The sequence below is a fragment of the Myotis brandtii genome, unplaced genomic scaffold (assembly GCF_000412655.1).
Source record: "Myotis brandtii unplaced genomic scaffold, ASM41265v1 scaffold482, whole genome shotgun sequence".
Lineage (NCBI taxonomy): Eukaryota > Metazoa > Chordata > Mammalia > Chiroptera > Vespertilionidae > Myotis > Myotis brandtii.
The window spans coordinates 1,144,623-1,159,581 of record NW_005368420.1 but is presented as its reverse complement, the minus strand read 5'-3'; the positions used below and the strand labels follow the sequence as shown (position 1 = coordinate 1,159,581).

The following is a 14,959-nucleotide window of genomic DNA, read 5'->3' as shown; positions in this document are numbered from 1 at the left end:
CGAACCATGACCTTCTGGTTCATAGGTCGACGCTCAACCACTGAGCCATGGCAGCTGGGCACTACTTGTCTTTTTCTTACTCGTTCAGTTTCCCAGCATCTCTCAAACCAAACTGCTAATCCCTAGGTGGCAAACAAAATAAGCAATAAAAACATTTTGCCACATTTTTATTTTCCTAGTACTGTGCATTGCTGTCGCTCGGGTAAGCCCAGGGTAGATGCTCAGCAAATAATGAGCAACATGCAGCCTCAGAGGTCTGAGTGGTGGGAGGGACCTCCAGGCTCTGCCCGCTTTGGGCAGTTGGGTTACAGTGATGTCCGCTGTGCACATAAAACAGCTGCCCCGATTCAGGTGGAAAGCCGAGAAGAGTTGTGGGAAAGACAGTCATGACCTGGGGCAGAGGAGGGCAGTGGGAACCAGAGCGGAGGGAGTGGGTGATCGCAGTGATGGCGGTGGTCATGGAGATGGAGGTGGTGACGACTCTGATAAGGGCACTAATGGGTGGTGGTGACAGTGTTCAAAGAGACCACAGGGATGACAGGGTGGTGATGGGAATGGCAGCAATGGAGGGACCCAGGGGACGTTGCGTGACTTTCTTCCTTTGGAAACGGTGGACCATTACTTGCTTCCCCCGGGGCCTTGCCTCTTACACTCTCAGGTACATCGATTTTGGCCTCTGAAGGTTAATATTGCCATTAATTTTCTTGGCAGTTTCAGGATGAAATTCTACAAGTTCAGGCCTACTAAGAACGATGTACTGTATACATTTTTTATCATTTCCACCTGTAGCTAATTATTTCAGTAATTAAATGATTTGATGATATGGATTATTGTGAAATTGCATGGCAAACTGTTTTTCAACGAAATTTTCATACAGATCAAATTCAGCAGCTTAATACAGATTCAAGCTTTTGGTGGTTTTTTCCCCCCTTTTCTTTCTTTCTTCATCTTTGGTTTTATTTTAGAGCTAAAGGGATCTGACTTAAAATCAAGGCACAGAAATATTAAAAACAGACTGCATATTCAGCCCTAAAAAGAGACAAAGTACTGGTACATGCTATGACGTGGTTGAACCTAGAAAACATTATGCTAAAGTGAAAGAAGCCAGACGCAAAAGACAATCTGTATTGTATGATTCCATTTATATGACATGTCCAGAACAGGCAAATCTATAGATGTAGTAAGATTAGCGGTTGTCAGGGGCTGGGAGGTTATTGTTTAATGGGTACCAAATCTCCTTTGGGGGTGATGAAAACGTTCTGGAACTAGATAGTGGTGATGGCTGTGCAACCTTGTGAGTGTATTAAATAAATGCCACTGAATGATTCCCTTTGAAATGATTAATTTTATATGAGTCTCAGGCCCAAGGTCACAAAGCTACAATGCCTGGGTCCCCACCCTGTATTTTCTCTCTTGGTGTGCCCTCCCATGTGTGACAGCAGTCAGCTGTACATCATGTCACCTTGGCCACCTCAAACCATGTGGAACAAGTGGTTTGAAGGAAAGGGATTCCAGAATCTTCTGTATGCTGATCCTACTGGCACAGATCGAAGCCCTGAGCCTGAACCTGTATCCCCCGCTGTGAGGTGGCCACCTTTCTTCTACCCTGAGCCCCCTCTCCAAATCTGGTCATGTCACCCCCTCCCACCCGCCTGTAAACTTTCCATGGCTGCCCACTGCCCAGGGATGACGACCTTCCAGTGCCTCCTCTCTTGCCAAGCGGTCCCTCTTCTCACCACACACATGCCTCGTGGACCCTCCACAGTCCTGCAACGCTGCCGACCCTTTCCTACTCGGGCCCTTAGCAACAGGGCCATCTGCCTGGAAAGCTCCTCCCTCTCCCACCCACTGAGCTCACTCCTGCCCAGCCTTCATGTGTTGGGGGAGAGGGGCATGTCACCTCCTAGACATGTCTCCCCCGTCCCCAGGATCTCTCAGAGCCCCCTTCTGTTTTCCTACAGAGGGCTTTTCTCCACTTGTAACCAGTTATCTGTCCGGGTGGTTTCTGGAATGACTGTATCCGTGAGTGGGGCACGAACGTGTCCACCGCGCTCGCCACTGTACCCCTCCCCTCCCCCCCACACACACAGGTGCTAAGAAACGGCTGTTGAGTGAATGACTAGACATCTCTACTTGTTTTTCCCCAGTACCAGCATCTCCGGGGATCCCAGCTCAGGGGGCCAGCTGGTGGGCTGAGTCAGGAGAAGGGGGGCACCTCCCCGAGGGGGATAATCCAGGGCTCCCCTTGCAGCTGGAAGGAAGCTGGCTCCTTCCTCCTGCTCCTGAAAATTGAGGGTTTGGGATTTCAACCCCAACAACTTAATACCACGCTTTCTTTCCTGTCGTAGCCACGGAGGAAAGCACTGTGCCGGGCTGCTGGGCCTGCATTCTTTCTCAAAGCCACATAAAAGCGACAAAAGACCAAAATAAATTTTCCCTGTTTTACCCTGGAACAAAGTCAGCGATGGGAGAGGCAAGGGCTGCTTCTCTCTGCTTCCAGAAGGGACACTGGCTCTTGGTAGGAACCGGATTATCTTGACCCAGGGTCCCCCAAGTGGCTCCACATGGTAACGGGGCTGACAGGGGCTGCGTGCTTCCCCAGTGTCCCTGGGCCTCCTGCATTCTCCTGGGCCTTAGACGTGCTCCTGGACTCCTGCCTGCCACCTGAGGGCTGGCCAGACTCCACCTGCCTTTATCCTTCACAATCAGATGGCAGGACAGATCCTGAACTCCGCAGAAAGCTCCATTCCTTTGCTGTCCTTTGAAGCCCCCCATCTCCCTCTCATGGTCTCCCCATGACCACACCTGGAAGTCGGCGGTGAGTGAAGCCTGGCAGGTATTTTTGGCTGAGACTGAGGCCCCCAGGGTGAAGAGTGGGTGTGGCCTGGCACGCTCTCGCCTTGTGGGGCTGGCACGTTTTTCCTGCCTCCAATGTTTATCCTTTAATTGACTTCGTGAGTGTGCGGCAAAATTTGTATAACATAAAATTGACCATTTTAAAATTCAGTAGCATTAAGTCTCTTTCCAAGGTTGTGGAACCACCCACCACTATATAGTTCCAGAACATTTTCATCACCCCAAATGGGAGCCCTGTACCCATGAGGCATTCTTCCCTCCCTCCAACCTGTGACAACCACCAGTCTGCTTTCTGTGCCTACGGATTTGCTCCTTCTGGGCATTTCACATAAATGGAATCATACAATACATAGTCTTTTGTGTCTGGCTTCCCTCACTCAGCAGCATGTTCTCCAGGTTCATCCATGCTGTAGCCGGTGTCGTTTCCTTCCTTTTCGTGGCTGAGGAGTATTCCAGTGGGTGGATGGACCACATGTTGTTTATCCATTCATCAGAGGATGGACCACTGGAGTGTGATTTAATCCCTGAAACATGGGACCTGCCCCGGGGACCCAGCACTGTGTAGGCGCCTGGCACATGGTCGGTGCCCAGGAGACATCTGCACCGTGAATGAGGCAGTGGCAGAGATGGGCCCCCACCCCAGCCTCGTAACTCTCAGCTGAGGGTCTGCCCACCTACCTGAAACCTGTGGGAGCTGAAGAGCTTCTTCAACCTGGTCCTGAAGTCTAGAGGGCGCCTGGGTGTGGAGACAGGGGCCGCAGTTGGCTCAGCAGCTCTGCCCTCTTCCTCTGAAGCTGGTGTTGGCGGCGGCGGCTGCTGCTCTTCCTCCTCCTCCTCTTCCTCCTCCTCCTCTTCTTCATTCTCCCATTTCTTGTAGTTGATGTTCCAGGCATGGTAGTCATCCCCAACGACAGTGAAGTGCTTCAGGAACTTGCTCATCCTCTCGGCGGGAGCCACCTTGGCCCTTCGGGTGACCGTCTGAAGGGAGGGGACAGAGAGTGAGCGCTCGGCAGGGCGGCCTTGGAGCCCGGAGCCCGACCAGACCAGTGGGACCCCACGTCTCTCTGGCGGGGAGCAGGGCCCCAGCTGGGCCACAGGGGTGAGGGCAGTCCCAGAGCTCAGAGCACCGTGCGAGCACAGAGACTGTGAGGTCACAGTGGTTTCTTGTGCTTTTATTTTTGGAATCCAGGCTGTCAGTGTCAGTGAGGCGACAGGAAATGCCAGACCCCATCAGGCCTATCACTGTGGTCTGGTTGGCAGTAACCAACGGAATTGGTACTACAACCCAGTTACAAAATACCCATCACGGGCCCACATGTAAAGATCGGAAGAAGGCCGCATGGTTCAAAGATATCACAACCTGAAAAACCAGAGGTGAGAGTTGCAAGGGGGAGGGGAAAGCCAAAAGTAAAAGTACCCAGAGTTTCATGCCATGGCCGATCAGTCCTTGAAAGGTGAGAAGCAAATGGATTTTTTTCTAGGTTCAGCTGTTTTAAATCCATCGTGTATTTAAAATATATATTTTATTGATTTTTTTACAGAGAGGAAGGGAGAGGGATAGAGAGTTAGAAACATTGATGAGAGAGAAACATCAATCAGCTGCCTCCTGCACACTCCCCACCGGGGATATGCACACAACCAAGGCACATGCCCCTGACCGGAATCGAACCTGGGACCCTTGAGTCCGCAGGCCTACGCTCTATCCACTGAGCCAAACCGGTTAGGGCGATAATACATTTTTTAATAAAGTTTGATAATGAAAACTTTCAGGTATGGATGCAAGAATAGGCAATATGGTCAGTGGAACAGAAGAGAGCCCTAAGCAGAACCTGGATGTGATGGTGGTGGCAGGTCAGATCAGCGGGAAGGGCTGGCGAGGTCAGGACAACTGGCTTTCCCAATAGAAAAGTAAGTAAACAAAAGACCCCCATACAACACAAAGAATAAATTTAGGAGGCATTAGCATTAATGTGTGTGTGTGTATATATACATATATATATATGTATTTTTTTTAAACTTTAAAAGTCTTAGAACAAAATACAAGTATCTTCATGACCTCAAAACAGGGAAAGATTGTTTAAAGAAGACAAAGCTGCTCGATCGGCATGGCTCAGTGGTTTAGCATCAAGCTATGACCCAGGAGGTCATGGTTTGATTCCAGGAGGTCACAGTTCGATTCCGGATTGTGGGCTCAATCCCCAGTGTGGGGCGAGCAGGAGGCAGCCGATCAATGATTCTCTCTCATCATTGATGTTTCTATCTCTTTCTCCCTGTTCCTTCCTCTCTGAAATCAATAAAAAAACTATATATATATTACAGTTTTTAATTCTTTCTTGTTTAAAGTATTACATATAGTATTACTTATGTCTCCTTTTCCCCCCATTGACCTCTCCCCGGCTACCCCCAGCCCCCAGCAGATTCCCTCACGCCCCTACTGTCTGTGTCCATTGCTTATGCTTATATGCATGCATACAAGTCCTTTGGTTGATCTCTTACCCCCCCCACACACACCCTCCCCTGCCTTCCCTCTGAAGTTTCATAGTCTATTTGATGCTTCTCTGTTCTGTATCTATTTTTGTTCATCAGTTTGTTCTTCATAAAAATATATTTGTTAAAAAAGAAAACAAAAACACAAAGAAATGGATAGAGTTGACTCATCAAAACTAAAAGCTTTTCTATCTCACAGACACTCCTACAAAGTTAAGACACACACAGATTGGGAGTAAGTATTGCAATGTACTTAATAGACACAGATTTAGCATCCAGAATATATAAAGAAACGTTACTTCAAAAAGATAACTCCATGGAAAACTAGGTAATAGATATTAAGCAAGTCACTTAAGAGAAAACCCAAATGGCCAAGATACTCAACTTCACCAGCACTCAGGAAAATGAGAGGTGACGTAACAATCGCACACCTTTTCACTCCTCAGATTGGCCAGATTTTAAAGTCTACAATAGCAAATGTCGGTGAAGGCGTGAAACAATGGGGTCTGTTGAACACTGAAGATAAAAACAGGCAGTGGCACCACCATTTTTGGAAGCAATATGGCATTGTTTTGTCAAGATGAAGTTGTGTATATCTTTCTTAACGATCTAGTGATTCCATCCCCAGATGGGATCCCCCCAAAACTACCCATATGTGCTGAAATCAATGACATGCTCAAGAATGTTCACCAGAAATGTTCACCTGAATGGTGGGAGATAAATGAATCCTATTTGTGTGATGAAATACTATACAACAGTTAAAATAAATGCCTCTGTATATCACTGAGGACATCTGCATGCACCCGGCCACAGAGATGACCTGGTCGGATCTCCCCATGCTTTCAGTGATGGGGTGGACCATGAGTTGCCAGGGTTTGCTCAAGGTCTCAGGTAACCAGCAGCCATGCGCTGGAAAATAGGACTGAAGCTCTTTGATCCCAGGCCACTGTTCCTTCCTGTTCTGTGGTGCCTTGTACATTTCTAAGCTCCAAATTCATTAAAAGGACACCACCTCTTTCATAAGCCTTTCCCGAACCCCAATATTTTCTTAAGTGCCCTGAGACTGTGGGGCGAGGTTGCGGGTGATGTGTGTGGAGGGGATGGTGCTCCAAAAGGCTATATATATCCAGGAACCCCTTCGACCCCAGGCTGCCCCCCCTGCCCAGTCTCCCATGGATGTGTGTGGAGGGGATGGTGCTCCAAAAGGCTATATCCAGGAACCCCTTCGACTCCAGACTGCGCCCCCTGCCCAGTCTCCCATATTGTTCAAGCACCGTGGGAGCCCCTGATTTGAGACTTCCTCCGATGCTAAGAGGCCCAACGAGAGCTTATAACCTCCCAAGAGTGAACCTTCTGAATCTGTCCCCTTCCAGGATCCTGGGGCCTGCCTGGCTCTCTTCTCCCAACCCCCACTACTCATTTCCTCTTCCGCCGTCTCCCTAGACCAGGCCTTCATCCTCTCACCCAGAAAACTGCAACAGCCTCCTTATCCATCTCTCTCCTTCGACCCAGTTCTTCCAGCACATTCTCCACCCAGCAGCCTGAATGGATTTTATAAACCTTCACCTCTGACCATAGCACCTGATCATATCACTGCCCCCTGTTTTTTGCTCTTTGAATAAACATCCAAGATCCTTCCAACGATATACATGGCCCTGCAAGGTTTGATCTCATCTCCTACCCCACAACCTACCCCTCCAATGGGCCACATTCTCCCCCTCTGGGCCTCCTGAGGGGTCGTCCCTCAACCTGGCATGCTCTTCTCCCCACTGGCATTGCTCACTCTTCCTCATGCTGGAAGCCTCAACTGAAATGTCCCTTCCTCAGAGAGGCCCTCCTTGACCCCTCAAATGTAAATCAGACCCCTTCTTAATTTGATAACCCCTCTTTATATTCTTTACCTTTCCTTTGAGAGCCCTTAAAACAATTTCCAACTAGAAATCTTTTTGTGCAGCTGTTTATAACTTCTCTCTCCACACTAGCATTTAAGCTCCATCAGGGCAGAGTGTGTGTCCCCAGAGTCTCACATGACACCTGACTTAGAAGCCCACCAAGCGCCTGTTGGCTGAGGGCCCTCGGACCCCGTCTCCCATGTTGGGCTGCGACTCGTCTCAGGCTGGATCCCCCATCACTTGGTTCCCAGGGCTGGCCAAGGGTGGCTACTGGCCATACCTCCCCGCCAAAACCTCCTGTGCTCGTCTGCAGCAGGGGGGAGCCTCCGAGTGCTTTGCAAAAACCACAGATTTTACAGAAGAGAAAATTTTTCGTCCTGAAACCTTGCGACCAGTAAAAAGAAGCAACGTTTAGTAATTTGGGATGAAAATATTTACAGCACCCAGCAGAGCAGAAAAGAACTCTGGTTTTAAGTTTAAAAAATCTGTCATTTCAGAAGCAGAAAAGTTCCAGAAAAGGGCAACCATATAGCTCATCACGAAAATGTTGTGGGCCTCTGAAATCCACCACCCACCCTGGACTCCCCGCTCTAGTGCCCCCCACGCCTAGCCCTGCCCGGGAGGAAGGACTGACTCAGTGAGTAAGGCAGAGCACCAACCTCAGTGCCTGGCCTGGAGCAGCAGCTCCATAGTGACGGCTATTCTTCTTCAACATCGAAAACTCTCCTCTCCACTGCTCCGACTTCATCACCGTCCATGAGTATTTCACGTCTTGGCTTCCTGGCCGCTGCCAGCCTCTGCAACCCCCCGGCTGTTCAGTCTCACAAACTGTTGGATTTCCTTTGTGGCTTAAGCTACATTGAGTTGTTTCTGTCACTTACAAACCCAAAAATCTAGACCAGTAGAGTCCCTGACACTGGAAACCGCCCATCTCCCTGCCCCCTGCATTAACCCTTACTGTCCCACTATATCCTGACCCTACTCTCTCTGGGGTCACCTTTAGATCGAAGCCCACAACTGTGGTTCCCATCTGCTTGACTGTACTGCATCCTGTCACACTGCTGACTCAGGTGTTTTTTAAAAATATGTTTTTATTGATTTTGAGAGAGAGAGGAAGGGAGAAGGAGGGGAGAGAGATAGAAAGATCAATGATGAGAGAGAATCATTGATTGGCTGCCTCCTGCACACCCCCTACTGGGGATCAAGCCTGCAACCTGGGCATGTGCCCTGACCAGGAATCAAACCAGTGACCTCTTGGTGCCTGGGTCAATGCTCAACCACTGAGCCACACCAGCCAGGCTGACTCGGTTCTTTTTGACAATCTTGCCTCTTGATTTTTCTCCTACGGCTGGCCATCCTTCTCAGTGTCCTGTACCATGTCCCTGTCCTGCCACCTGGAGTCCTTGAGATTCTGACCCTGTCCTAGGGCAGGGTGACCTTCCCCTTTGGTGGTCTCAGCACACCTGTGTTCTCAACGCTGCTCATGTTCAGAGTCTCAGCCAGATGACTGGTATGCTATTTGCTGTGACCCAAACTTCCCTCCCATATCCACTTCTTCCATGTTCCCCCAGGGTTTGGCATCACATCCACCCCGCTGGCCAAGCCCAGAACCAACAGTCATCCCTGGTTCCTCTCTCTCCTTCAAGCTCATCGATATCAATGTAACCTCTTCAACATCGCTCACCCGCCACCTTCTCTTTCCCATCGAACCCTCTCCGATCGACAGGACACCTGCACCAGCCTCCTCATGCGGCCTCCTGACCCCACATTCTTTCTCCACACAGCAGTAGCCAGGATCACCTTTCCCACTGCCCACCTGGCCGTGTCGCCCCATGCCTGCCTACCATTGCGCTCAGGAAAGGCAGAGCTGCCTGGGTCTCTGGATCTCCCAGGCCCTGGTGTTCTTCCAGCCTCTGCTGCACTCCAGCTACACCGAACACCCCGCAGTTTTGAATAAACCGCGCTGCCTCTTGCTTCTGGGACTTTGCACAGCCTGTCTCCGCTGTCTGTCTCACCCCAGTTCTCTTTCAGGCCTTACAAACGTCTCGATGTTACCCCCCTGGGAGGCCTTCTTTAACCGCTGCCTGCTGGCTTAGCGGCCTTCCTCTATTTCCCCACCATGCCACTTACCTGTGAGCACTGTGCCTCTGGTTCTGCCTGTCTCCTGCCAACTCTGGGCAGCCCAGGCTCTTCCTCCCCCAGTCACAGGGAGGGGCTTCATAAATACCTAATAGGCGAGTTAACCAAGAGCTACCCCTCAATGATAATCGAATCGCCGGCCTTCTTTACACGTGACAGGTATTATACCAGAACAATTACTGCCTGGGAGAGCCGAGATGGAGAAACACGTTCTCATGAATGTCTATTTTTACAGGCTCTGAAGCTGCCATCTGTAGGAGGGGAAGTCCCTATGTCACGGTCATCCAACAATCACAGAAAATGGCACTTTTTAAGAAATTCAGCCGATTCCTGATTCCCAGGGCCCAACGTCCTCTAAGTCCCCATTTTCCCGTTCCCTTCCCAGAGCTCACTTTTGGGGACTCGATGTGCTTATTCATCCAAACCCCCCACCCTAAAAACTCCAAGACACAACAGCAGCAACATCTATTATTACTAATAATTAGTGATGTTATTTGTTATATTAGCGCATCACTAAGTTCCTTAAAGGCTCTATTTCATTTAAAGTCCTAACAACCCTCTGAGGTCAAGGCCATAATTTTGGGTCTAGGTGAGGGAGGAGGCACGTCCGAAGTCACACACTTGGAAAATGGCAGAGCCAGGACCTGCCCCCTGTGCGGGGTGACTCGGAGCCCATGTGCTAGAACACATGACCAAGAAAAAGCCAGGCAGCCCATGACTATATATACCCCTATATGTCCAACATATGCATAATTGGAATCTCTGAATAAGGAAACCAAAACAATGGAACAGAACAAAGAGTTCAAAACATAATTCAAGAAAAACATCCCTGGCCCTAACTGGTTTGACTCAGTGGATAGAGCGTCGGCCTGCAGACCGAAGGGTCCCAGGTTCGATTCCGGTCAAGGGCATGTACCTTGGTTGCGGGCACATCCCCAATGGGGGGTGTGCAGGAGGCAGCTGATCGTTGTTTCTCTCTCATCGATGTTTCTAACTCTCTATCCCTCTCCCTTCCTCTCTGTAAAAAATCAATAAAATATATTTTTTTAAAAAAAGAAAGAAAACATCCATGAAATAAAAGACTTTAAAAAAATACTTTTTTTGTAGGCCAAAACTGCTAAAGATAGACAATTTCATGTGATTCAACCTGTAATATATACTAGTTTGTTTTTTTCAATTTCTTACATTGAGAACTTGTTCATGCAGAATTTAAAAAAATGAACAAAAAAGCATCAGTGATAAAACCAGCATATGAACTCAAGTCTACCAGCTCTGTTCTTTCCAAGATGCTCTGCCAATGCGAGGAAGATATGCCAGAAAAGCTGGATTTTTAAGCAGAAAGAATGATGAGAGTGTAAGAGGCAGAATCAAGGTTCAATGCAATCTTCCCTCCCTTAGCAGATGGGGAAACTGAGGCTCTATAATATGGCAACGGTCAGTTTATCTACAGGCACCTGGGTCTCCTGTCTTCTGGTCCAGGGGTCTTAAAACACACCCAGGCAGGGTCAAAGAAGTTGTCTCTAATCCCAGCCTTTTCCCCTTCCCCAACAGCCCATCCATCACTAAACCCCATGCATTTTAGCATCCAAATGACCCTGGAATTTTTTTTAAAATATATTTTTATTGATTTCAGAGAGAAAGAGAGCTAGAAACATCAATGATGAGAGAGGATCATTGATTGGCTGCCTCCTGCACGCCCCCTACTGGGGATGGAGCCTGCAACCTGGGCATGCGCCCTTGACCAGAATCGAACCTGGGACCCTTCAGTCCTCAGGCTGACGCTCTATCCACTGAGCCAAACTGGCTAGGGCCCTGGAATCTGATAATTATGTCTCCCATCCCCTGCCAGGGCCCTGGCCCTGCATCCTCCTCTCAGGGGGAGGATGTACCAGCTCCCACTGCTGCCCCCTTCACTCTCGCATTCTCGTCAGCAAACATGACCATGTCACTCCCTGTGCAGAAAAGGCCTGCTTGGCCCCTGGCTGGCATCTGGGAAGTTGAGATTTTGGGAGGGTTCATAGCATTCCCTGATAGGAACCGCTCACTGTGCCCACAGTTTGTGTAAACAATGTAGTTTATGTTGCACACCTGCTTGCCTTCTCAGAGTCCACCATTTTTGTAAGGGCTGGACAGAATGCCTATGTGAGCAGCCCCCAATGAAAACCTTGAGTCTCTATCGAGCTTTCCTGGTGGGCAACATCGCGCATGCGGAGTCACAACTCGTGGCTGAAGGTGTCCGGCACGTCCTGTGTGACTCCAGTTGGAGCCTGGTTTCCTCTGGGCTTCACCCCGGGTGCCTTTGCCCTTTGCTGATTTTAATGTGTGTCCTTTTGCTGTAACAACTCATAGCCATCAGTCAAGCTGTAGGCTGAGTTCTCTGAGCTCTGCTAGCAAAACGCTGAACCTGGGTGATGTTGGGGACCTCTGACACACTCCCTTATTTAAAACACTTCTTGGGCTTCCCACTGCTCTTAAAAATAAAGACCAAGTGCCTTCCAGAGGCCCACGCCTATTCTGCATGCTGTGGCCTCCGCCTGCCTATCTGACCTCACTTTCACCACCCTCTCTGCTGGGCCACAATGTACTCAGCCCTCTGTAAGCAACACGCTCCTTCAACCACAGGGCCTTTGCAATTTTCCCTTGCCTAAAACTCCAGCCCCTCTTCCACTGTGTCATTGTCTTCTTTAACCCCCTTCAGGCCCTAGCCAGTTCAGCTCAGTGGATAGAGCATCGTCCCATGGACTGCAGGGTCCAGGTTCGATTCCAGTCAAGGGCATCACCTCAGTTGCAGGTTCCATCCCTGACCATGCGGGAGGCAACCAATCGATGTCTCTCACATCGATGTTTCTCTCTCTCTCCCTCTCTCTCTCTCTCTCTGTCTCTCCCCCTCCTTTCCACTCTCTAAAAGTCAATGGAAAAATATCCTCAGGTGAGGATTAACAACAACAACAAAAGAATAACCCCCTTCAGGAGGTCTCTCTCAAGAATCCCAGCTCCAGACCAGCTACCACCCCCGTTGCACTCACAAAGGGTCCCTCTCTCCTCCCCTGTGGAGTCAGGTCCAGCAGTTTCTGTGACTGTTGGAGTCTGTCATCCCCATCAGGGCAGAGACCCGGTGGGTTCCTGCCCAGGTATGATCCTCTGTGGCTAGAGGACTGCAGGTTCCCACTACAACTACCTGGAGGGTCCCAGCAGCAAGCTCACCACCCCTGGGCCCTCACCCCCCCAACCCCCCCGCCAGCCTCTGGGCATCTGTGTTCTGAGGGATGCCTATTTTTAAAATCAGGGAAGTCTTTAAATAAGCGTAACAGTTTTTCCTTCTCTAGGGTGGGGAGGAAGTCTGAGGTTCACGGAAACCACCACCTGTGACGGCTGACCAGTTTGGGGGAGGGGCCACTGGCAGCCCAGGTGCCTCCCTGCCACACCCCCTCCGAGCCTAGCACTGCAACATTTCTCTCCTTTTCCATTGGGGTCAGGATCCCTCCTTTCTTGATAAGCGTCTGTCAACCCAGCAAGATGATCACGAGACTGGTGATAATACCTACAGTAGTGGAAATCGTAGTGATTACAACTAGAGTACCTGCCATTTCTGAGTTCCGTGCAAAGCCCTTTATAACACACTGCAAACACTCCATGAAGTGGGGGCGTGAACCTCCATTTACAGACTCGGAAACTGGGAACAGAGAGGCCAAGCAACATGCTCTAGGGCAGCCGTGGGCAAACTACTGCCATTTCTGAGTTCCGTGCAAAGCCCTTTATAACACACTGCAAACACTCCATGAAGTTGGGGGCGTGAACCTCCATTTACAGACGTGGAAACTGGGAACAGAGAGGCCAAGCAACATGCCCTAGGGTCACACAGCTGGTGAGAAACACCTTGTTTTCTGACCCAGGCTGTCTGGCCCAGAGCCCCCTCCTTTTGTTTACAAAAGTATAGAAAGAAAATGAAAGCACAGAAAGAAAAAATATGCAGTGATCCAGATAGAAATGAAGACTTATCGGGAGTGCGAATGAGTCATCGGGGTGACTCTATCCCTCAACGTGTTAGCAATGCTTTGGCCAGGACAGAGTTCAGGGCACCCATCTTCCCTGCCTCACAGTCTAACCTGTGGCTCTCAGTCCTGGCTGCACATTGGAAACATAGAAGCTTTAAAGAACTCCGATGCCTGGGCCCCACGCCCCAAGATTGTGATTCAGTCGGTCTGGGGATGGCCTAGGGGTTGAGATCCCCCGTGCGCAGCCCAGGCAGAGAAATAGCACCACAAATGAACCCAGAGCCTCCAGAAGCCTCGTGAAAAATGAGCCAAAGGGCTACAAGGCTTTCTAAGCACCCCTGGCTCCCAGGTTCCCAAGAGGTGGCTGGTGACACACAATCATCTGAGATGAGGACAGGTCCGCTGATGGGCTGCAAACCCAGCTTATACTCATGATCAAGTCCCCATCTCACCCCCCCACCCCCCCGCCCGCGAGTTTAAGTGTTCATTGTAGTTGGGCACCCTGCCAAGTGCTTTCCATGCACAATCTTATTTCATTCTCACCACAGCTCTAGCAGGGAGTTATTGTTCCCACTTTACAGAACAGGAAAACTGAGGCTTGGAGAGATGGGAAGGGGCAGAGAGGGACTCTGAGCCCCCCTCAGCAGAGCTGGCTACAGCAAACCAGGTCTGAGTCATGGCTAAAAACCCCACCAGTCTCTCCTACAACACAGTTTTCCTCTCAAAAACAAGGAGAACTGAAAAAATTACAGAGCTCCTAAAGGCAATCCTATTAAAAGGTTTTAAAAAACACAATGAACTCCATAAGATACTGAAAGGAACTGTTCTTTGAATCAATTAAGAGGCTTATTTGCTACAAGTGGCCCTGGCCCAATCTTCCCAGCCCCCCACCATGCCGCAGGGCCAGGCTCTCAAATGGCCCGTGTGACGACACACAAGCTTCTGACCCCCGAGGTCCCCAGGTGTGTCCTTGGTTCTGCATTCCAACCCTCTGCTTCCCCTGCTGTGTCTGTGGCCGAACACCCACCTCACCCTGTGACATGTCCTGGAAGCTTCCTAGCTTCATTTAGGCCCCAACTCACCTAGACTCCCACCCCCAGCTTTACCTGCTGTCATTCACCCCAATGAGCAGACCTTTCCCTTAGATCAGCGGTTCTCAACCTGTGGGTCGCGACCCCTCCACAGGGGTCTCCTAAGACCATCGGAAAACACATATATAATTACATATTTTTTGTGATTAATCACTATGCTTTAATTATGTTCAATTTGTAACAATGAAATTGGGGGTCACCACAACATGAGGAACTGTATTAAAGGGTCACGGCATTAGGAAGGCTGAGAACCACTGCCCTAGATCAATTTCTTTCAGTGTTAATACCATGGAAACATGAGCAAAAGGAAATAAATTCACAATAATCCCAACACGCCAAATTTATCATCTACCAATCCTATCTATCTCTGCCCCTAATCTATGTCTTTTACAATTATAATAAAAGACTACAGATAATGTTGTGTCCTTGCCCCCCCCCCACTAATTATATGCATCAGACTTATTTATACTGTTATATATTTTGTTATATATATATATAT

At 49.4% G+C, this 14,959-nt stretch overlaps 1 protein-coding gene across 4 annotated transcripts in view; it reads right to left on the bottom strand.

The window, feature by feature from the left end:
* HVCN1 (hydrogen voltage gated channel 1) overlaps positions 1-14,959 on the bottom strand; it is a 47,152-nt gene that overhangs the window by 26,034 nt on the left and 6,159 nt on the right. For all 4 annotated transcript variants that reach the window (XR_001364069.1, XM_014547739.1, XM_014547737.1 and 1 more), the window contains one exon: positions 3,535-3,834. Coding sequence is in view for 3 of the 4 variants with exons in the window: in XM_014547739.1 (XP_014403225.1) it covers positions 3,535-3,834 (300 nt within the window). In the remaining variant the exon portion in view is untranslated. The remainder of the gene's footprint in view (positions 1-3,534; positions 3,835-14,959) is intronic.